General features: G+C 38.4%; 13 protein-coding genes across 13 annotated transcripts; 6 read left to right on the forward strand and 7 right to left on the reverse strand.

Annotated features, from left to right (window-relative positions):
* Positions 1 to 1,876: 1,876 nt before the first annotated feature.
* RHIMIDRAFT_196136 (uncharacterized protein) lies at positions 1,877 to 3,465 on the forward strand (the record flags this gene model as incomplete). The annotated part of the gene is made up of 2 exons (XM_023606097.1): positions 1,877 to 1,929; positions 1,989 to 3,465. 2 exons carry the CDS (start codon positions 1,877 to 1,879, stop codon positions 3,463 to 3,465), a joined length of 1,530 nt encoding a protein of 509 aa, XP_023470691.1.
* A 149-nt stretch (positions 3,466 to 3,614) lies between these two features.
* Positions 3,615 to 4,959, reverse strand: RHIMIDRAFT_221207 (ARF/SAR superfamily). The gene is made up of 5 exons (XM_023607426.1): positions 4,845 to 4,959; positions 4,644 to 4,763; positions 4,422 to 4,591; positions 4,233 to 4,361; positions 3,615 to 4,184 (listed from the first exon to the last, which is right to left on the reverse strand). Exons 1-5 carry the CDS (start codon positions 4,885 to 4,887, stop codon positions 4,077 to 4,079), a joined length of 570 nt encoding a protein of 189 aa, XP_023470692.1. The 5' UTR covers positions 4,888 to 4,959; the 3' UTR covers positions 3,615 to 4,076.
* Positions 4,960 to 5,042: 83 nt separating this feature from the next.
* Positions 5,043 to 6,025, forward strand: RHIMIDRAFT_287986 (uncharacterized protein; the record flags this gene model as incomplete). Its single annotated transcript, XM_023613524.1, has 3 exons — positions 5,043 to 5,287; positions 5,350 to 5,525; positions 5,575 to 6,025. The coding sequence occupies exons 1-3, from the start codon at positions 5,246 to 5,248 to the stop codon at positions 6,023 to 6,025; spliced, it is 669 nt and encodes a 222-aa protein (XP_023470693.1). The 5' UTR covers positions 5,043 to 5,245.
* Positions 6,026 to 6,245: 220 nt separating this feature from the next.
* On the reverse strand, positions 6,246 to 6,591 carry RHIMIDRAFT_1894 (uncharacterized protein). The gene has a single exon (XM_023605906.1). The coding sequence runs from the start codon at positions 6,516 to 6,518 to the stop codon at positions 6,342 to 6,344; it is 177 nt and encodes a 58-aa protein (XP_023470694.1). The 5' UTR covers positions 6,519 to 6,591; the 3' UTR covers positions 6,246 to 6,341.
* Positions 6,592 to 8,991: 2,400 nt separating this feature from the next.
* RHIMIDRAFT_284798 (elongation factor G) lies at positions 8,992 to 11,536 on the forward strand (the record flags this gene model as incomplete). The annotated part of the gene is made up of 4 exons (XM_023613210.1): positions 8,992 to 9,100; positions 9,151 to 9,213; positions 9,269 to 10,225; positions 10,278 to 11,536. 4 exons carry the CDS (start codon positions 8,992 to 8,994, stop codon positions 11,534 to 11,536), a joined length of 2,388 nt encoding a protein of 795 aa, XP_023470695.1.
* Positions 11,537 to 11,759: 223 nt separating this feature from the next.
* On the reverse strand, positions 11,760 to 12,354 carry RHIMIDRAFT_195773 (uncharacterized protein; the record flags this gene model as incomplete). Its single annotated transcript, XM_023606070.1, has 2 exons — positions 11,760 to 11,793; positions 11,933 to 12,354. The coding sequence occupies 2 exons, from the start codon at positions 12,352 to 12,354 to the stop codon at positions 11,760 to 11,762; spliced, it is 456 nt and encodes a 151-aa protein (XP_023470696.1).
* A 436-nt stretch (positions 12,355 to 12,790) lies between these two features.
* On the forward strand, positions 12,791 to 13,383 carry RHIMIDRAFT_252690 (uncharacterized protein). Its single transcript, XM_023610967.1, has 4 exons — positions 12,791 to 12,914; positions 12,980 to 13,011; positions 13,062 to 13,155; positions 13,218 to 13,383. The coding sequence occupies exons 1-4, from the start codon at positions 12,872 to 12,874 to the stop codon at positions 13,337 to 13,339; spliced, it is 291 nt and encodes a 96-aa protein (XP_023470697.1). The 5' UTR covers positions 12,791 to 12,871; the 3' UTR covers positions 13,340 to 13,383.
* Positions 13,384 to 13,551: 168 nt separating this feature from the next.
* On the forward strand, positions 13,552 to 14,683 carry RHIMIDRAFT_252694 (uncharacterized protein). The gene has a single exon (XM_023610968.1). The coding sequence runs from the start codon at positions 13,791 to 13,793 to the stop codon at positions 14,253 to 14,255; it is 465 nt and encodes a 154-aa protein (XP_023470698.1). The 5' UTR covers positions 13,552 to 13,790; the 3' UTR covers positions 14,256 to 14,683.
* Positions 14,382 to 15,098, reverse strand: RHIMIDRAFT_243122 (uncharacterized protein; the record flags this gene model as incomplete). Its single annotated transcript, XM_023609902.1, has 1 exon — positions 14,382 to 15,098. One exon carries the CDS (start codon positions 15,096 to 15,098, stop codon positions 14,382 to 14,384), a length of 717 nt encoding a protein of 238 aa, XP_023470699.1.
* Positions 15,099 to 15,135: 37 nt separating this feature from the next.
* Positions 15,136 to 15,719, reverse strand: RHIMIDRAFT_209876 (uncharacterized protein). The gene is made up of 2 exons (XM_023607161.1): positions 15,296 to 15,719; positions 15,136 to 15,243 (listed from the first exon to the last, which is right to left on the reverse strand). The coding sequence occupies exons 1-2, from the start codon at positions 15,585 to 15,587 to the stop codon at positions 15,200 to 15,202; spliced, it is 336 nt and encodes a 111-aa protein (XP_023470700.1). The 5' UTR covers positions 15,588 to 15,719; the 3' UTR covers positions 15,136 to 15,199.
* Positions 15,720 to 16,197: 478 nt separating this feature from the next.
* RHIMIDRAFT_195905 (phosphoribosyl pyrophosphokinase) lies at positions 16,198 to 17,649 on the forward strand (the record flags this gene model as incomplete). Its single annotated transcript, XM_023606082.1, has 5 exons — positions 16,198 to 16,513; positions 16,721 to 16,870; positions 16,928 to 16,968; positions 17,028 to 17,158; positions 17,211 to 17,649. The coding sequence occupies 5 exons, from the start codon at positions 16,198 to 16,200 to the stop codon at positions 17,647 to 17,649; spliced, it is 1,077 nt and encodes a 358-aa protein (XP_023470701.1).
* Positions 17,634 to 19,100, reverse strand: RHIMIDRAFT_195648 (WD40 repeat-like protein; the record flags this gene model as incomplete). Its single annotated transcript, XM_023606057.1, has 5 exons — positions 17,634 to 17,836; positions 17,892 to 18,400; positions 18,457 to 18,539; positions 18,593 to 18,666; positions 18,722 to 19,100. The coding sequence occupies 5 exons, from the start codon at positions 19,098 to 19,100 to the stop codon at positions 17,634 to 17,636; spliced, it is 1,248 nt and encodes a 415-aa protein (XP_023470702.1).
* Positions 19,101 to 19,142: 42 nt separating this feature from the next.
* RHIMIDRAFT_232434 (cell division control protein Cdc6) lies at positions 19,143 to 20,773 on the reverse strand (the record flags this gene model as incomplete). Its single annotated transcript, XM_023607739.1, has 6 exons — positions 19,143 to 19,397; positions 19,449 to 19,876; positions 19,927 to 20,093; positions 20,152 to 20,572; positions 20,625 to 20,711; positions 20,767 to 20,773. 6 exons carry the CDS (start codon positions 20,771 to 20,773, stop codon positions 19,143 to 19,145), a joined length of 1,365 nt encoding a protein of 454 aa, XP_023470703.1.
* Between the last annotated feature and the right edge of the window lie 1,039 nt (positions 20,774 to 21,812).

The raw sequence follows: 21,812 nt of genomic DNA on the forward strand, positions 1-21,812 counted from the left end.
GATGCTTATTGGTTAATTGGCGTCATATTCGAACATAATTCACGCTTATTGAAACTAAGACAATTACCTTTACGATAACAGAAACTAATACACAAGATCATCTCTTGGTTCAGATATCTTAATGGTAAAGCTAAATGGCCCATAATTAAGCTATTTTGCCTCCAGAACAACTCTCTAAACCCATGACAACTATAATCTGACAGTAAACTTAAATAAGAACTACTTTTTATCAACAAGTACACAGTTCAGTTTTACTGTATCCTTTGTTATTATATTATATATTATATTATCACAGCTACTAGAGAATAATAGGGTCAAAAATATATAATCTAACATTATCATTCCTAGTATAGGGCATTTGCCTTCAAAGCAGACAAGTGTATTAAAGAATGGTGAACCGTTCTTAAATTACATTGAAAGATATTCTGATAGTAGAAAGTTCTACTTGGTTGGTATTGAAGGTAGGGATTATGGCTATTAAGATCCTAACAAGTCAACACGACCAGTTATATTTGCTTTCCTTAATCCAGTTGATGAGGAATGAAAGACATCTACAAATGAAAGTCAGGTAAAGCAAATATATAGGAAGTCCATAGTGATAAATTCGTCACAACATCTCAAAGAAAAGAGCAAAAGTCCTACTGGACAAAATCTGGAGACGATATGATTCAAGGCTAGTGTTATAATCGCTTGTAGCAGCTACTCGATCAACTATGACATACAGACAAGGAAGAAACTACAAGCTAAAGGTAAGCTATATCGAAGAATCCCTGAAGAGTTGAATAACACTACCTTGGGTCGAGAACTATTACATATGATGGAAATATCGATAAATTAATATACAAGTTCACACAAAAGGAAATTTTGGCATTATCTGTCATATCAATATAAAGATAAAAACATTTATAAGAAAATGGTCACCATTATTCGCACCTGTGAAAGATGACAGAGGAAGCAGATAGTGCCAAGAAAGAATAAGTAGCTATTGGTGTATGTAGACTATTAACCAGACAGCTCACAGAAACTGTTGCTCAAGGAATTACTGTTCGAGCATCCTACAATTATGTGGAATTTACACTTATACTTTGGACGAAGGTACCTCTTTGTGTGTGCTATCAATTCTTTCATTAAATAAATATAGAGTTTAAACGTAAAGGATAGCGCAATGGGTATATAATTGTAATTGGACTGGATAACAAGAGACTCTTGTTACTCGTACAATAGGTTTATTCCTTTGGTCTGTGACCTCGGACTAATAGAACCATAATACCGTTTTCAATTAACTTCTTTTCCTAAAATAGCATTCAATGAAAAGAGCGACTGGAACAACAAAGCAGCCCTTTTGAGATCCGCCAGCCTCTTTAAGCCACTTACATAACGTTGTCTATTATGCTGTATTCCATATTGTCGTCTTTTTCTTTGCTTTTATCTGCAAAAAAGTTCAATTCAGTAGTAAGTAACACATATGATATTACTGCAATAAATCGATTTCTTTTAAAAGAATGAATTGTATCCAAGGATACAGAGCGTAATTAAAGATGTACAATGATAAAACATATCACCTCTTTTTTTTTTGTTTTAGAGTTAAGTCATAGTAATAACTGGGCTGGCACTTTGCCTACAAAAAAGATCACCTTATGCTTTTATTTCTATTCTTCAGCCCCGCAAAATTAATACTATAAATAGCTTCTGGAAATAATCTTTATTTTTTTCTTTCTTTTTTTAAAAACAATCCATCTTCGATATGAAGGCTTCTTTGTTTGTTACCATAGCAACAGCTGCGACGTTCCTGACATATTCTCATGCTCAATTTGATTTGCCTTTCGTTTGGGAAGATTCTCAACAAGTTATGTCTCCTTTGGCAAAGACAGGAAAAATGGAACAAAATGGCAGAACGGGTGTTGCTGCCATGCATGCTGTCCTTTTAAAGTAACTAATGGATATGTCATATTCCCTTCATATATTGATTTTTCATTTTACATCTATAGCGAAAAGACAATCCTTATTATTGATAAAGCAGAATGGAACGAAGCTCAATTTGACTCAGGACAGAGCGCATTCTCTGTTCAGTATGATTTGGATACAAACACCTACAGACCCCTGCCACTAGAAACAAACACTTTCTGTTCAGCTGGTGGATTCTTAAAGAACGGTAGCTTCATCAGTACTGGTGGTGGTGAAAAGCGAGGAAGAAATTGGAAGGCTGAGCCTGGATGGCAATCTATTCGACACTTTACTCCCTGTACCGACAATTCTTGCTGGTGGAATGAATATAAAACCGGAAAGATGACCGAGAACCGTTGGTACCCAACAGTTGAGCAATTGCCTGAAGGTGACCTGTTTATCATTGGCGGATCTATTAAAGGTGCAGCTGTCAATCGCAAAGAGATCAATGTACCTTCTTATGAATTCTGGCCACCAAGACCTGAAGGAGAAGTTCCATTTGCGTTCCTGAATGAAACAATGCCCTACAACTTATACCCATTCGTATTCGTCTTGCCTGACGGTAACTTGTTTATCTTTGCCAACAAGAAGTCAATCATCTACAATTATAAAGAGCAAAAGATTGTAAAGAGATTGCCTGATATTCCCGGTGTCCCTCGTTCTTACCCCCTAACTGGTGGTGCTGTATTACTACCTTTGGATCCCAAGAATGATTATAAACCTGAGATTCTCGTTTGTGGTGGCTCTGAGAGAATGAAGAATACTGCTAAAGCTGATGACACTTGTGGCCGAATCAACTTGGGTGACGAGAATCCTAAATGGGAAATGGACACATTTGTCTATCCACGTCTTATGCCTGATGGTGTTATCATGGCCGATGGCAACGTTCTCTGGGTAAATGGCTGCCAGCGTGGCTGGGCTGGTTACAATGGCCGCAATCACGATCCCACATTTGATCCTCTTATCTATACCCCTACAGCTGATAAAAAAAACCGATGGACTAAAGGTCTGGCAAACACAGACATTGCTCGTATGTATCATTCTGTAGCCTTAACTTTACCCGATGGCCGTGTCTGGATCGCTGGTTCTAACAATGTTGATCCTCCTGATATTCACGCTGAATATCCCACTGAATTCCGCGTTGAATACTTCTCTCCTCCATATCTCTTCAAATATCCTACACGTCCTCGCATCTCACACGTTCCTCGAGTTGTTACCTATGATCAGACATTCAAGGTCCTTTTGAATCTCGAAGGATTGGCTGGCAAGGATGCCGCTGACAAGGTCCGTGTTGGCTTGCTTCGACCTGGATTCAGTACTCACTCCATGCACATGTCGCAAAGATATGTCTTTTTGAATCATAAAGTATCAGAGGACTTACAATCCATCGAAATTACTGCCCCACCTCATGCTGCTATCTTCCCACCTGGGGCTGGCTTCTTGTATGTCATCTATGATGGCCTTCCATCTGTTGGCAGCGAAATTTTTGTTGAGAACGATGTCTCCGATCTTGCCATTTAATGCACCCCCAATTTCATTTTATATATCAACATGCCATATTACTTGTATATCCTATATTCATCATTTAATAAAACACATTATCACAATAACAAAATTCTTTATCCTTCGGAACATGAAGGCAACTAAAAAAGCAGCTCAAGTGTTTTGTCATCATGATTACATTGTATTCTTTCACTTTGCTGTGCACAGGCGCTAAAAATAATAATATGTAGGAAAAGCAAACAGCTGATATATATTTTGCAATGCTCCTTTCTGTAAATACACGTTTGCAGTAGTTGAACCGGCACTGTACTTATTGACGAATACTCGGTCGCATTAAGGCTATGGTATTCACGAATAGTTCCAAGATTCGATCCTATAGTATTTTACTCGAGTGCATACAAAAAAAAAAAGACCTGTCTTACCCAGGTAAGATCGATGTAGATAACTAATATTGCAAAGTGTGGCATGGAGAGACAGAAAGGACGCATTAGATTTTCTCTTTAGATCAAGGGCTTGTTTGAGTTGAATCTATAGCTTTTATTATTATTATTTTACTTGGACTTTGATGTATATGCAGTAAAACGTAGGCACACACAAAGTTGGCACATTTTTCGAAAATAATGATTTTATTAGACATATTGAGAGAGCCAGCGGAAACCCTCTCCATAACCTTGCCTCATAACAACAGAGCACATGAATACTTCAATAGGGCGAATATCTGTCAAAGGAACCTTGCCCTAAAAAAAAAAGAAGTTAGATTTAACCTTGAAAATAATAAAGCTTACCTTTCCAGTTGTTTGGAATAAACCTAATTCTTGTCGAAGTGTGTCTTCACTAACAGCACCAGGTGCATCAATCTTATTACCAAGAATTAAGAAAGGAACTTTTGAAAGTTGTTCGATAGCCAATAAAGCCTACAGGACACACATCAGTACTCATTTTTCCCCCTCTTCTTTTATAAAGAAAGCACTTACATCTAACTCTGCCTTGGCTTCAGAAAAGCGAGCATGATCAGCACAGTCAACCAAGAAGACGATACCTCCAACCTCAGGGAAATAATTTCTCCATAATCGACGTGCTTGAAGGTGACCTCCCAAGTCATATGTTGTAAACTTGACGTTACCAATAGAAAGTTCTTCAGAAGCTACACATAATTGTTATTATCATATGAAAAACAAATCTCATCTGTAACTTACTAGGATGAAGAGTAGGTTGCAAAGTAGCCAATCGGTCATTCTTCAACATGTGGAGTAGAGTAGTCTTTCCGGCATTATCAAGGCCCAAGAAGAGAATTTTGGCATTTTTGTTTAAAAGACCTAAATGAAGCAAAACGCGCAAAAACGAGTCAGATGGCGGGCACTATATGCTTTACTTTATGTTTGTCTTTTCTTCATTACCCAAAGAGGACAAGACATCGTAGAACCAGTTGACAATAAACATTTTGATATTAAAAAGGAATTATGTTGTAAGAAGAAAAAAATATTTTGTAATGTGTGTGTATCTTGATTTTGCTGGCTCCTGCCACTCTTTCCTTCGAATTCTACATATTTTTAATCCCAGTTGTCCTATCAGAAAGTGACGTGATGGAACTGAATGCATCCACGTAAATACCCAACGAAAAATACTGCTTTTCTTTTAAACTTTGTGTTCCTTTTTCGAACTATATCATTTCTTTTCAATAATCCAAGCTGTTAGTCACCGACAGCTTGTTCCTTTAAAACAAATATTAATACAATAAACACAACATTGCTTCTTATTTTATAGCTCTACTACTCTCTCTATTTCTATCTTTTTAAAAATGAACTCTTCAACTGAAATTAACATTGCTGCTTACAGTCCTGTACCTGAGCTTCAAGTTACGGATATCGCACAGTACAAGTTATTGAGAGTCATATTGTTAAGTATGGTGTCAAGTGGTCATTAGGAAGACAACTAGAAATGATATCACGGATCAAGGGTTGGATGGAACTAGAGGTAGACCACGTGCAGACTATCTTTGGAGAAGTCTCTATGAATGCCATCGTGCTGGAAGCAAGCGAAGCGCTATGGCCATTCAAAGAACCTTGCAAAAAAAAAAAGTAAGAAAGTCGGATGCAAGGCTCGTTTGATAGCAACTTGCTATTTCAGCAACCCTGAGGAAGTGGTTATCACGGTGGATGGTAACCACTGTCATGTTCTCGGCTCTGCAGAGGATCTTCAGCACCTTCCTCTGTCTACAGATGTCAAAGAAGCCATTCTTCAGCGACTGCAAGAAGGATATAATACTAGAAACGTACGTTTTGCTATGCATAGAGCATTTCACTCTCACAATGAAGCTGCAGCAAGCATTCCCCATCGAGATAAATTTATTCATAGTGAAGACGTGTACAACATCAGGAAAGTATTTGAAAGAGTTTACAAGAGGCATGACGATCAGAAAACATCTGTCAAACACTGGTTGAATCATCTGGAAACAAAGAATTACAATGTATTCATCGACAATGACTACGACAGTTCGCTCACCTTTGGATTCTGCTCAGCTTGGCAAGCATCCCTTTTAGCCGAAACGAAGGGATTTTTCTTTGGATGCAACACATAGTATGACTGTATTTAAAGATGGCCTGTTGTATACTTTGGTGATCAGGCATGCAGAAACTGGAACTGGCTCTCCTGTTGCTTTCCTCTTCACTACTGATAGACCTTTTCTTGCCTGTAAGTCACTGGTTCTACCATTTAAAGCATTCTGCCAGTCTCTGTCTTGAAAAGATTACGATTAGCATGAGCGATGTCGAAGAAAATGCGATATCGAAGCGATAAACCAAATGCATATGCTTACAGGCACACCTATTTCGTTGAAAGTCTATACAACTGCATGCAGTCATCATTCCTTGTTCAGTTGGTATATCGTATACAGCTTACGTCGTAAAAGACTTAGCAATATAACAAACTTCTTCATCAATATGCACTTTCTGCACCGTATCTTCTAATGACAGCTCATTGATCTCTTCTACTACAATCATTCTCTTTTTTGCTTCTCTAGTCTTTGAGCTCATACGTCCGATGTTAGCAGCTATCTTTGCGGTATTGTGCATAAAATCGGTATGAACATAATCAACCAAGATTAAGCGATTCAGACTTTTGTTCCTCTTTGTAAATAGTTTGCCCAAATATAGATAAAGGTATTAAAAGCAAACTACAATGTTTAGTGATATCGGAGATGATGATTCGTTCATGCTTAAAGTTCATTTTATCAAACTTCTCGTTTCATCGTTTTTAATTCTCCACTAAAGACAACAATAAGGTAGCCAAAGTTACTTGAATGGCAGTAAAGAAAAAGGAATGAAAGAGATGACAAAGCCTACATGATCACTGCCATGAGTTAATATAAACAAAGTACTATGAGATTGTCACTATTTCTGGTATAGCAAAAGAAAAATCCTTTGGTTTGCCGTCAAAATGCAATTGTTGTCACTACTTTTACATATCAACAATGATTAGCTTGGTATTTACCAGCAATAACACAAATACTGTTGTTAAAGATATTGAATTTGCTTTTCTCTTCTTTTATTTAACCAGATGCCACGTAAGTTATCCGCTACATTGAATTACTTCCTTTTGAAGCTCAATTCCAATATAGTCAAGAGACCAACACCATCCTCTTCCACACCCAAGTCTAAAAGACAAAAAAACACAAGGCAAATCTTCACTGGAAGGCATTTTATTACAGCCTGATTATAGCCACTTTACTCGAAAGTGTAAACTATTCTCATTTTTAAATCAAGACTATAAAGAGTACCGAGTACGTAATTTTGAATGCAAAAGAATGTAGATCTATTACTCACACATACTTTTTTCTTTTCGCACCATTAGCAAATTCTGAGAAAGTTGGCAGAAGAATTCTCGCTTTTACGTGCAGATGCAATGGATTTAGGGTTACTTATTATAAGTAACTGGATTGAAAAAGACTGTAAAAAAGAACAGTTTCCACCTGTAGCAACACAAAAATTCTGGACACATTGTTATAGAAAAGTTGCACAAAGGATATTTGTATAGTAATCGGCAAATTACAGACGATTACATGTGCCAACTTGTGCTGGCGAAAACTTCTCCTGGAGCCCCTTGCGCGTTGGCGCATAAGACAAGCACCCAAAAAAGACAGAAAGCAAGAAGAGCTTTTAAAAAGAGTAATCAAGCAAATCAGGCTGATGATGGCAGGAGAACAGTGATTGCGTATGGTGATGCGAGCTTACCAGGAACAAAGAAGGGGTATACACCTATACCAGTAAAGGTATACTAACATGGAACCTTTAACTAATCGTCCGTACTAATGGTCTCGTTTACACACAGAGGACACAAAGGGCACTGGCAAAAAAAAGCAATTGTTATCCCTGTCGATGAATTTCGAACAAGTATTACTTGTTGCAAATGCCACAGGAAGTTGGATCAGAAATACGAAGCACAGACATTAGTGTGTAGTCATAGGTATACAATTGATGTGCTTAAATTACGATTGTTGACATGGAGTCTCTTTATGTTCCAAAAGAAAACGAAGATTACGACTAAAAGGACAAAAGAATGCTGCAATGCACTGCTTGGACGATGACCGCCATGTCATCTGTAGAACACCACAGTGCTCAGAAAGAATGCCAGGCAGTAAGTCGTATAACATATGGAATCAAGTTTAATTGGTGCTAAGCTATGCCTATAGATTATCTACCTGCTATTTACCAGTTGAAACAATGCAGACTGTGTCCAGCTGGTAATGGCCAAGATATTTTAAGTGCTTATCCATAAAACAAGCGAAAGTAGCCCTAACGAGAATGGTAACAGGTCTGGCAGAGGGATATCAATGCAGCCATTAATATTCGCTCAATTATGATCTCATATATTGAAGCAGGACACAAAATTTTGTCAAGACATCCCTCTTTGACAAGAGACGGAGCCTTTGGTGGTGAGGGCGCCACCGAATAGCCGCTTTGATTGGCCCTTGGATCGCTCATGTCACCATTTCGGTGGTGATATGTGTATCCAACTGAATCCTAAAGGTATTGTTCCCCCTTTTTTGTGGCATACGTATGGCAGACAAGTACCATATGTTCAGTCCTCTGAGTGCGTGTTTGTATGTGTCTTTTTGTGCTAGAAACTAGAAATGATGAGGATACACTGACAGCATAAATGTTGCAAATAGTAATGACTCTAATATTTGGACAGAATTATTACTGACCAAGAGAAAGATGAAGAGTATATTTTTGTATATCAACAGTCTTTGTGAATTTTATAACAAAGACAGACCAAAGATAAACAATCATAATAAATAACAATTCAATCTGTGGAAGGACAAAGTTGACAGCTTACTTTCATTATTCATTTGAGCAACAGTCTGATAGGCTCTTGTAACACTTGACGAGATCATCGAGTTGTAGACTATGCATATTGTTTAAAGCATCACTTTTTTCATCAAGTCATAGCAGCTGTTTCTCTCCAATTTCTTTACAGAATTTATTTTACCCCTTGGAACTGGATACTCCCCTTTTTGATTTTTTCTTTTATAGAAAAAAAAAAGTCATGTATCCAAGTGTATTGACATCTCTGCTTCGATCAACATGTCATAAAAGAGCATCGTCTTTGTTAAGATATCCAAAATCAATAACTCATTTCAAAACATTTGCTACAGGTTCTATTATTGTAAAGAAAAGAGAGAAAGAAAACTGACATTATATATAGATGCCAAAGATTTCACTATACCAAAAACACGCAACATTGGCATTATTGCGCACATTGACGCAGGTATACTTGTTCATTTCTCTTTTTGATACTAGACATGATCTGATTCTTCGAATAGGCAAAACAACGACAACGGAAAGAATGCTTTATTACGCAGGTGTCACCAAGCGTATTGGAGATATTGACGATGGCGACACAGTCATGGATTATTTGGCTGCAGAAAGGGAGCGAGGCATTACGATCAATAGTGCAGCAATCACATTTGGCTGGAAGGGCCACCGAATCAATTTGATTGATACACCTGGCCACGTCGACTTTACGATGGAAGTAGAGCGTTCTGTCCGTGTCTTGGACGGTGCTGTCACCATTCTTGATGGTGTGGCTGGTGTTGAAGCTCAAACAGAGACAGTTTGGAAACAAGCAGACAAGTATAAGATCCCTCGAATTGCATTTATCAATAAGCTCGATAGAACAGGTGCCGCATTTGGACGAACGGTACGTGAGATCTGGAAGAAACTGCTTACACGGCCACTCGTACTGCAATTGCCAGTCATGCATGGGGAAGATAGAGGGCTTAAGGCCGTTGCAGATTTGGTAACAATGGAAGTTATCGAGTGGGATCCCACGCATGGTGATGGATCTGTGATGCACCGTAAGCCAATAGAGGATTCTGTGCTTCTGGAAGAAGCTGTGCGTGGCCGAACCGCCTTAATCGAAGCCTTGGCCGAGATGGATGAGAAGATTATTGACGCCTTCTTTGATGATGCGGGTGGAGATCATCTGGCAGTGACACCTGAGGCGATCAAGGCTTCTATCCGAAGAGTAACGCTTGATAACAAGGCAGTGCCTGTTTTGTGTGGAGCAGCCTTTAAGAATCTCGGTGTTCAACCTCTACTGGATGCTGTTCTCGATTACCTTCCTAGTCCCCTCGACCGACCTCCTGCTATCGTGACGGACGGTCGTGGCAAGACGACTAGCGTGCCACTGTCTGAATCAGGCAAGCTTTACGCCCTGGCTTTCAAGGTCACACATGATTCAAAGCGCGGTCCTATGGTCTATGTCAAGGTTTATTCAGGTAGAGAAAGGCAACTCTATTTTAACTTGTCTTGTTCATTCTACTCTTTTAGGTAAATTAAATGCACGTGCGACACTATTCAACACAGCCACTCGCACCAAAGAAAGAGTCAACAAGCTGCTACAAATGTATGCTAAAGACGTCGAAGAGATTCCTACCATCGGAAGTGGCAATATCGGTGTCATTGTCGGCTTGAAAGATACACGTACAGGAGATACTTTGGTCCAGTCCAACGATTCAACAGCAATCAAATCCGGTCATCAGCTCGGCAGTATCGAAGTACCTCATCCTGCCTTCTTTGCAGCGATCGAACCCGCCTCTGTCTCAGAGGAGGCTGCTGTTGAAGAAGCTCTAAAGAATCTCGTACGTGAGGATCCATCCTTGCGTGTCTGGACAGATGAGGAAAGCGGACAGCGATTAGTCAGTGGTATGGGTGAACTTCATCTTGAGATCGTCAAGGATAGACTGTTGAATGACTTTAAGGTCAAGGCTGAGATGGGCAAGATGAGGATCAGTTACCGTGAGACCTGTCAGGGAGAGGCTGCCGTGGTTTCTGAGTATGATAAAGAAGTCATGGGTAAACGCGCCAAAGCAGCTTGCCGCGTGGAGATTTCACCTACAGATGATGAGGAGCCTGAGGAAGGATGGTTTAGTTACGCTGGTAATTTGTTGGCAACCGATGTGTCACTCAAGCAAGACCCAGCTACAGAGCAACAACAAGGCGACTCTTCATTAGATCCAGAAGACGTCAAACAGGCAGTTCAAAATGGTCTCTATGCTGGCATGGCTCGTGGAGCCTTGTTAGGTTTCCCTCTGACGAAGCTCAAAGTCAAGGCGTACGACATTCGAACATTCGGCCCTGAGACAACCTTGGGTGCAATCTCAGCCTGTGTCTCTAACGGTGTGTATGATGCTGTCAAGAAGGCAAATCCCTGCTTACTCGAACCAATGATGGAAGTCTATACCGAAGTGAATGAGAACCATATAGGCACTGTCGTCAGTGATTTAAGCGGTACACGTAGAGGTCATGTCATGGGTCTAGAGTCCTCAGATGCACTGGATACAGAGAATACAGATCATGTTGAAGTCTATGCTCCTAATGATTCTCTCTTAATCAATACGCAAGTCGATGAATACAAACCGAAGCAGGTCATCAAAGCGCATGTTCCTTTGAGTTCTATGCTTGGTTATTCAAGCGCACTTCGCAGTTTGACAGGTGGTAGCGGTTCTTTCTCGATGCGTGTCATCGGGTATGGCGAAATGAGTAAAGACAGAGAAAGAGCAGTTATTAATGAAATGAAGGGATGGTAAAAACAATTGTGTATAGATTTATGTATTCTTTTTTAAAATGTGTATAATAATATGTTGTTATGAAAACCCCCGCTATTATTTCTCAACACAACATTAATAAACTACAATATAAATATATATTGCAAAATGTTGAGCACACAAAAACATCATCCGTGCGATATGTTTATTATCCATAAAAAAGATATGTTTTGCAGCAGACTCCATCGTTTGAAGCATAGGCCATTTAAGCAACCATAGCAGAAGCAGTGGCAGACTCACTATAAAAAAACAAGAATATGGGTTAAGGAGAACAGTTACTCGAGCCGCTCTAAGCAACCCTGCGTAATGTTCGAATAGGCATAGTAAAGAAGGAATATCATCCTATCACGGTTAGTATATAAACAATAAAAAGGATACTATTTCCAGGTGGGAGGAAGTTGACCAGAAGTCTTGTAGTAACGAGCAAGACGGTGGATACGAGATTCGATAAGAATCAAACGGTACTTGGAGTCCTTGTCCTTTCTGTTACGTTCCAAGTGCTTACGAATGGAAACAGCCTTCTTGATAAGATGGTACAAATCTTCAGGGACTTCGGGAGCAAGACCGTTGGACTTCAAGATACGGAGGACCTTGTTACCAGTGATGGATCTAACTTGAGGAATACCGTGAGAGTCACGGAGGATGACACCAATTTGAGAAGGAGTAAGACCCTTCTTGGCATTCTTGCAGATCATGTCAACAACCTCTTCGGCAGTGGTCTTGACCCAAGAAGGAGGAGTGCGGCGATAGGGGAGGGCACTGCCAGAGATACCCTTACCAGGAGTGTGCATACGACCCATTTTGACTGATTATTTTATTTGAAAAGTGGAAGAAAGAATTAAATCCAAGTCCAAGGCCTAGAAAATTTTTAAAGATGGCCTCGGTGTTCAAAGTCCAAGCCACAGTGCGATCGTTATAGTAATCGGATGCGGTGTACTCTTTTTTTGGGCGTAAGGAAAAAAAAAGAATAAGGCGTGGTCTGAGAGAGAGAGACGATAATCACCATCCTTCACTTTCGTTTTGCCCAACGTTATTCTAAAAGTTAGAAAATGTTTCCTAGGCGTCTGAGAGAGAGTACAGGATGATCAAGAAAATTCGATGTCATGGATTTTGAGAGTATCAATCAATTGAAAGAAGACATGAGGTGCTTCCTTTGATATTCAATTGAGCATTGCTTTCATAAGTAACTATTATACTTGTATCTCAATTTGTGCAGTATAAAGAGGTGCGATGAAACTGCAATAACCAGTCACGGCTGCTGTTTAAATCAATGAAATGACATTGTGAAGGTTCCTTTTGTTTCTGTACAGAATAATAATGGGAAAGTCTAATCGATCCATTAATCCAGCAGATGCTTTACGTAATAAACATAATTATAAAGTCAATAACTTGCTAAATATATGCATACATTGTATGTATAAATAGGTAAAAAGCAGCGAAAGAGAGAACTTAAAAAAGTAAGAAGAAGTGAAGAAAAAGTGAGTATAGTCAATAACCTATCTTTAAGAACAAAGAAGAACGTAAGCGTGCGCGCGAAAGTGTTTTAGCAAAGAAAGATGTCAACAAAGTGAAAGGTGAAATATCAAGATTAGAGCATTTAGGTATATATATTTGCACAATTATATCAACAACTTCCCCATGTTGACTTTTTTATACATGATAGCCAGCAGTGGTCAATTGAGTAAACAGGATCAAGCACGTTTAGATAGTTTGAAAGCAGAGGCTAGCAAGATTGAAAAAGCCAAAAAGGTAAAAGAAATTAAATTATCAGCCATGCAATTTTAATAACAATCATTCACTATAAACAGAACGCTGGAAGCCAACTCACAGGGTAATACTACGAGATAAATAAAAGCCAAAGATTTCTAATGCCTTCTCCAGGGCCCAAGCAGCTTATCTCGCACGTATGCAGGAACAGGAACGAAAGCATGAAGGAGAATCAAGGAAATTAGTGTATGATCCAAAGAGCGGAAAGTTTGTGCCGGCAAAGAAGAAAGGTAAGTTGGGGTGTAGTAACAGACGGCAATAACTCATATCATACACAGATGCCACATCATCAAAAAAGACAGCAGCAGATCAAGGCGATGAAGACGAAGATGAGACTACGGGATCAGAAAGCGAGACAGATACATCAAGTGATACAAGCGACACAAATAGTATTGGTAGTATAGAAGGCATTGAAACCGAGGAAGATGAAAATGAAGAGGATCAAATACCTTTACCAGAGTCTGAGCAAATGAAAGAGGAAAACAAAAAGAAAGAGTTGACGGAATCTGATGATGAATACGAAATTCCTTTACCACCTGGTCCACCTCCATCTAAGCCATTTGCTTCACAAGTTCCACCACAGGCGTATGGAGGCAGGGTGCCACCACCACCTCCACCATTGCCTCCAAATTATCAACAACTACAACAACAACAACAGCCGTATATGGCATATCCACAATATTATTATCCACAGCCTCATTATCCACAACCACAGCATCCACAATATCAAGCAGCACCCGTGACATATTCATCATCACCCGTGAAATATGATTCACAAGTCAAAGAATCGAGTGAAGCAAAGGAGCAACCGAAGAAGCCGGTTGTAGCAACTATATCGGCTGAACCACAATTAAGAGACCTTCAAAAGGAGCTGTTGGGATTTGTACCAGTGTCTGTTCGTCGTAAGCAAGTAAAGACCAATAAAAATGCATAACAATATAAACATTGCATAATTTGTGCAACAGTCCAGAATGAAATAGTTTTCTAAAGTCCAGGAAATAAAATGAAACACACAGTCTCTTTTATTGCTATTTTTTGTTTCTATGACTATATGATGATATTATTTACAAATGAATAATGCATGACTTTTGACAATAGTTGTCTTTAAGGGATAGTATTCTAATTGTAATGGTGAGGTAATGATAAGATCGTCTGTATCAGCGGGTTCATCATCGGAACTGCTACTACCACTGTCACTGTTGCAGCTTATTGTTTTACCAGTGTACGCTTTAGAGACAATGTCTAATCGATAATCACGGCAACGGTTGTTGTCCCAATATTCTTTGCCATTCACGAGGTACTGAAGGGCCAAGGATATGTGGTGTGCAGTATTGACGACGAGATCGATTCTGAATATGAATCTATCTTTACTGTCTAGTGTAGACTCTTTATAGGTTGCCTGGACCTCTTGATAAGTTTGCCAGTTATCCAGAGTGTATCGAACTTTGACCAACTTTTCATAAGCAATGTTGACTACTTGACAGTGACCGATGAGGAAATATGATTGATCAGACCTTGAGAGCTTAATCGACTCAAGGGCGATGGGTTTACCAGGAAGTCCATGATGAGTCCAATTGGCACGGCGAAGGCGATAGGTATAAGAAATGAAGGATGAAGGATTGCTTTGACAGGCAGTAGGTCTATCTGTCTTGACAAAGATACGAATATCTTCTAATGTATCTTTGAATCGAACTGATTTTTTTTCTTTCCTTGTTGGCTCCAAAGAAGTGACCGATGGAATAGGCGCTTTTGCATTAAGAGACACTTTACGGAGCATTTTGACAAAGAAGGAAAAAGTAGAGACAAAAAGAAAGAAAGAAAAAAAAAAAAAAACATTGCTGTCTCTCCACAAATGTCTTTTTATTCATAAAGGAGTGTTCATTTCCTTGTAGAATGTACCTTTCTATGATGGCGCTTTGAACCTATGTTGAAGATTAGCAACATATATAAAAAGTTTATGTATGAAATTATTACCTTCTATTATCTGTGGTAATAATCTTCGCCTGGCATTGATAAACCAGTTGCTTATTTGATTTAATGTTAAACCAGTCTTTTGTTTCAATTCCTTTTTTTCTGATTCAGTTGGATATGGATTATGACAATGTTCAATTAACCATTGTCTTAGAATGGATGTGATCGATTTTGGTAGATTACCACGTCTTTTTTTCTTTATCTGACTACTGATTGATCCTATGTCATCATCATCTATCTCTATCCTGTATTCAGACCATAGCTTGCCATTCGATTTAAGCATCGAATGAACCATCTCCTTCTTTTTCTCTATAAGTGGACTACAATAATAAGGTATATAAATTCGATGAGTTACACCAGATAGATCTGAAGGGTAAGAATGATCATGAAATAAAATGACAGGTTTAAACACTTGAGGCTATGCATGGATATAAAATGGGATAGTGATAAATGATTCTAGCAACAATAATAAATATAATAACAATGTATTACCATAGCAACAAATGAAGAGAGAGAAAGAAAAGAAATAAAATAAAAAAGGGGATAGAATCTATAAATGCATCATTTTCCTGTCAATTTTTCTTTTGTTGTTGCTGTTTCGTGTTTATTAAACTGATTTTTTTTATCTTATGCACACATCTACATTAGGCGTTGTTTGTTTCATCTTAGAAATACGACTACTTTATTATTATTATTATTCACTAAATGATCCTTTTACTCTTCAAGCGAATTTCTCTCCAATATGCACAATTAGCAGAATTGAAAGGTATGCAAATACAGTAGTCCCCCCTTCTCTTTCTTTTTTTTCTCTGTCTGATGAATGTCACACAAACAGATCAACTTTATTCCAAAAAAAAGAGGCTTTCTCTATTACTCTCTTTCTTTCCCCAAATTAAATAAAAATTATGAGAAGACCTGTTATCCTCAGTGGCTCGTCTCATCCTCAGTTAACACAACAAATATGTGATCGTCTAGGCATCGAACCTGCAAAGTCTCGTTTATCAAAGTTTAGCAACAACGAGACAAGCGTAGAGCTTTTTGCTAGTGTACGTGAACAAGACGTCTTTATTGTTCAATCAGGATGCGGTCATGTTAACGATAACTTTATTGAGCTTTTAATCATGATTCAAGCTTGTAAAACTGCTTCTGCTCGTAAAGTCACTGCTGTTATCCCCTTCTTTCCTTATTCAAGACAACCTGATGCACCTTTCAAACGTTCGGGTGCTCCATTTATCAAACCACCACCCATTACCGTACCTTCGACACCTATTGCTACTACTCCTTCAAGCCCAACAAACGAAAATCCATTCTTTTTAGAACAGCAATTGCAAAAGCAGCCCGAACAGCAGAAACAAAAGCAAAAGCAACCCGAACAAAAACAGCCTGAGCAACAACAACAACAACAGCAACAACAACAAATCTCCTTAGGAACGCGTCAAGCTACTGTGAAAAATAACAGCAATAATAACAACAACAATAACTGTCAACAAAACATGAATGGAAACATAAATAATGATGGATACAAGCAATGGGTAGTAAGATCTGGAACCCTAATAGCCGAACTTTTGACTTGTGCAGGTAAAATCAAGAAAAAAAAAAAAAAGGCTATTTATCATTGACTTACCTATGTTCAAGGTGCGGACCATATCATCACAATGGACTTGCATGATCCTCAGGTAAAAAAAAAAATAACATAACGTCATTTCTGGATGAAAGACTAACTCATAAGGGACAGTTCCAAGGCTTTTTTGATTGCCCTGTAGATAACCTGTCTTCATTACCTTCTATGGCCAAATATATACATTTTAATATTCCAGACTATAAAGAAGCAGTTATTGTGTCTCCTGATGCAGGTGGAGCAAAGAGGTAAGAAAGTCAAATTCGCCTTGGGCTGCTCATCCTTTCTCGTTCTCTTTAGAGCTACGTCTATTGCAGAAAAATTACACATGGACTTTGCATTGATCCACAAAGAACGCCGTCGTCCAGACAAATCACAAAAACATGACCTGATGTTGGTTGGTGATGTCCGTAATAAGGTCTGTATCCTAATTGACGATATTGCAGACACTTCCTTCACCATCACAAAAGCCGCTAAATTGCTGCATGAAAACGGCGCTGTCAAGATTTATGCACTTATCACACATGCTATCTTGTCTGGTGATGCAATCGATCGTATCCACTCAAGCCATTTGGACCATGTCATTGTCAGCGACAGTGTGCCTCAGGATGAACACGTGAAAAAGTGTAGCAAGATCCAAATCTTGCCGGTGGCTCCCTTATTTGCAGAAGCAATTAGAAGAATTCATTTTGGTGAAAGTGTCAGTGTTTTATTTGATCCTTCCTATGAAATCTCTTGAGAAATAAAATAACTGAACCATTCATATTGACCTGTCACCCGCCAGACCTTTAGTGTATTGTCTATCACTTCTTCGTCTTCGTCTTCTTCATCTTCTTCACTATCGTTTGGTATCGAAAACTTACGCTGCCCAGAGCAAGTGGCAATCAATGGATAAACTGGGTTAAATGTAGCAGATGAGATGAGATCTATAAGGAGGGCTTAGTTATAAATGTGACAAGGAAAAAAAGAAGCTTGGTTTACCGTCGTGTGCCTTCATTGATTTCACCAGCTTGTATTCCTCGGGTGATGAGATATCGTACGCTATCAGATTTCCAAACTGATCTCCTGTGACCAAGTGCTTTCCAGATGGATCCAAATCAAAATGTATTCTTTGATTTGTTTTACCTGGCCGAGGCAACTCAAACAGTATGTTTGCTGAATCACGAATATCCCAGCATAATATATTGTTGGTATGTCGAGATACTGAAAAGAGGTACCGGTCATCCTTTGAAAACTTTACCTGGGTTACGCCTCCTGAAAAGCCTACGAGTTTTAGACAAAGCTCATGGTTGGTCTGATCATAGATTGCAATCGATTGACTGTATGAACCAGCAGCGTATAGTCCATCCGAACTAAAGTCTAAACAAGAGATGATCCCCTTCTGGCCCTTTTTGCTTTTACGCGTTGGAACTGTTGGTATCTTGTCTGATTCGCTGCCTGGTCGCTGAACATCAAATATTTCAATCATGTTTTCGTATCCACAGTAGATTCTACAACACAACAATGTCAATAGTGTCACTCTCATATTTGTCTCTAGAATTTTTACTTTGTGCCATCAGGATGAAATGATAGTACGTTGGGACCTACATATCGCTCACAATGGTCGATTGCACTGTAAGATGCTCTCACCTAATAACAACAAGATCAGTTTTTTATTTTATTGCTTGTCCTTTTCTTTTTACAGTTGCCGTGTTTAGATCCCAAAGCTGAATGGGATGATCTCTAACCGATGTTAAGAAACAACAAGTATCTGGATCTATTTATTTGCTTTGAATGATTATCTTACTTTCTTTTTACAAAAGCAAATGTACCTTGTGAGTTCATCAAAGGATACCAGTCAAAATCATAGACTGATTCTCCTTCTCGTATACCAAAGATGGGTATCATGGTCTGTGGGCCGTCTTCAGTATCTTCGTATACGTTGTTTGGTAAAGAAAAGAGTCGAACAACATCGTCTGCTGAATTAGTCAATAGATAAGTGCCATCAGGTGCCCATTTTGCATTTTTAAAGAAATTATTGTGTTCTGATTGTACATCTAGATTCACTTGCTGTTGGATTAGATCCAAGTCTTTTTCTAAGCAATCTCTAATAGATTCATTATATCGCTCGTCTGTTGTTGATGCCAGCACTAGATCTTTATCGAAATCAGGAACAAACACATTATATCCCTGTGATTGCTCTTGTTCCATTACAACAAAAAATAGTAAAGAAAAAAAAAAAAAAGAAATAATTTATTGAAGCCCGCGTTCTTTAAGCCTTTCAATCATCCAATTTTTCAATATTGGCATGTCTTCTACCATCTGTATAATCTCGTTTTCTTGTGCATGTAGCTGTATTTTTCTTGCTCTTTCTTCTTTATTTTTACCCAAGCTAAGTATGCTCGCTGTTTCCAACATAGATAGTAAATCGTTTAATTCTGTTCTGGATACACCCGTTATGAGGTTATCTCTATTGTCTGTAAAGATAGAACTGTACTGTTCACGAAACTGAATATAATGTGTCAGCCTATGTTTTTTCTTGCCTTGTTATTACCTTACCTTTCCTAGTGTGATCTGTTTATTTGATTTCTGCATAATGGAAAATACGACCAATACCACTTTTTGTGGTAGGCTTAATTGCTTTAGTTTCTGCACTGTCGGATTGCCAAAGACAAAATTCAGTACTTTCATAACATGTCCAATCGTCACTTTGGATTCTGGTATATTTTGGTTTTTATCTGACAAGATCAATTTCTTTTGTTCCATTTCGGCAAGCTCGACGGCTTGTCGACAGATATCGAGGGCTGTTCTAAGGTCGCCCATGGAAGCAGCAACTTTACGCGAGCAGAGTTCTATGGCCGCTGGTTGAAAAAGTGGAAGAGGTGTATCTTTAGTTGGGTTATCGACGAGTGAATAGAGTCTATCTTTGATAATGCAGGATATCTCAGAAACTGTATATGGGTTAAAGTTCAATAGTTGTGGTTCACCTAAACCATAATATATAAGTCCAGGTTTCTTTAAAGCAGCACTCACTTACAGTTTTTTGCTCTTAGTCTAGGCAAGATGCGATCTGTTAAATCAAGCGCGTTTGCTATACCAATGAGCACCAGTCTTGAATTGGGTAAAGAAGCCCATTCGAATACTTTGTAGAGTACATCTTGTTCCTTTGTCTTTAGTGAATCGATTTCATCCAATACAACTACGCTATTAACAAGGTCAATCTTGTATATCCTCTCGTTCCTTTTTTTCTTCTTCTTCATACTTTAGTACATCCTTCTTGGCATTCATCAATTCATGCGCTTGCTTTATAACATCAGCCTGTACTACCGCATTGGTCGATTTCCATGATTCAACTAGCTTAACATAAATTTGTTTGGGCTCCTTCATGCTCATACAATTAATCATGACCGTTTTGACAGTAAAATCTAGTTGATCTATCTCATTTTCCATTGCTCGCATCACTTCAGTCAACATGGCTGTCTTGCCTGTGCCTGGCATTCCAGAGATATACAAACAACCAGGTTTATTTGACAAGACGTGATCTCTCCAAAACTGACTGATTGTTTCTCGTTCCTGTCCTCTGCCGATAAGTCGAGAAGGTACAGCAGCTCTTCGAAAGACGGTTTTTGCACTTTGGTAGATATTTGTTTTATCTTGACTGTCCTTTTTAGCTGTTTCTGTTTCTTAAAAGACATTAGCAAAAACAATTATATTTATAAATGCATATATTTTTACTTGATTGATTGAATTGTTGTTCTGTTGCCTTTCGTTTTAAAGGCACACCATCATTTTCGTCTATTGCAGCTTGTTTCCTCTTGTTATCTGTGTATTATGTTGGCTTTCTTTTTATCATTCAAAAGCATAATCTTGGTCTTACTAGCCATTTAATATTGCAGGAACAAGAAAAAAAATTTTCTGTAAAAGGAAAAAAAAAAGCGAGTCTATTTTGAACGCGTTTTTTTTTGTTTTCGTGAATAAGAAAAAGATCCTATTGGCTAATTTATGCAATCTAAATTTGGTATTGTGCTTTGTTCTTTATGATTTTTATGTCTCTTTTATAAACATATGCTCCTAGAGTTAAGCGTAAATGCAAAAACAAGAAATAGTTTTCAAGTTATTGAAAAGAATGATCATCTTGATCATCAATTATATATGAGCCATTAATACACGAAAATGGGCGAATAGTGCTTGTTAAGATTGTCTTGGGGCACATAAGAGAACTCATTAGTGAAGTGCGACTAATATTATCTTGAATAAAAAGTCGCTTCAAGTTGAATGAATCGCAATAGCTAAAAGAGAAATTTATTCAGCTCTCTATATAAAATCTCTTTTCTTTCTCGTCAGCCCTTTCTCACAAATGTTGCCAGATGAGGCCCTCTCTAGATATTCTACAACGTATTTCACATTAACCGGGAGCTTCGCTAACATGATATAAAAGAAAGATTAACCGCTAAAATTATTCTGCCACGAAAATCGAGTTTGCGGCAAATTAGACGGTGCTCAATCAAAGAGTACTACCATATGGCTGGCATTGGTTGTAGTTTACCTACTTATAAAACAAGAAATGTTCGATTTTTATAGCAACAACACAGCCAAGACATACTTTTATTTATACTCAAAGAAGGCAGAGAGTTGGAGACCAATCAGTGAATATCTGTTTGCCCTAAATTTAATGGTCTAATTTTAGGTTAAAAAGCCTTAGTTTAGTGTTATTCGATAGCCAGCCAATAAGACGTAAACACTTTTCTTTCTCTCTCTTGTGTTCCCCAACTGTTTCTCCCGAAAGGACCATCGTCACCAGCCATTCCTCTTATCAAGTGACCCTTTGTCGTACTTTTGAAATCATAAAGTCATCAATATACTAGGTTTTACTATATATTGTCTAGTTACAGAGCATGTCTTGTGGTTTGCGCATGATTTTAT

This window comes from Rhizopus microsporus (assembly GCF_002708625.1).
Source record: "Rhizopus microsporus ATCC 52813 unplaced genomic scaffold scaffold_1, whole genome shotgun sequence".
Classification (NCBI taxonomy): Eukaryota; Fungi; Mucoromycota; class Mucoromycetes; order Mucorales; family Rhizopodaceae; genus Rhizopus; species Rhizopus microsporus.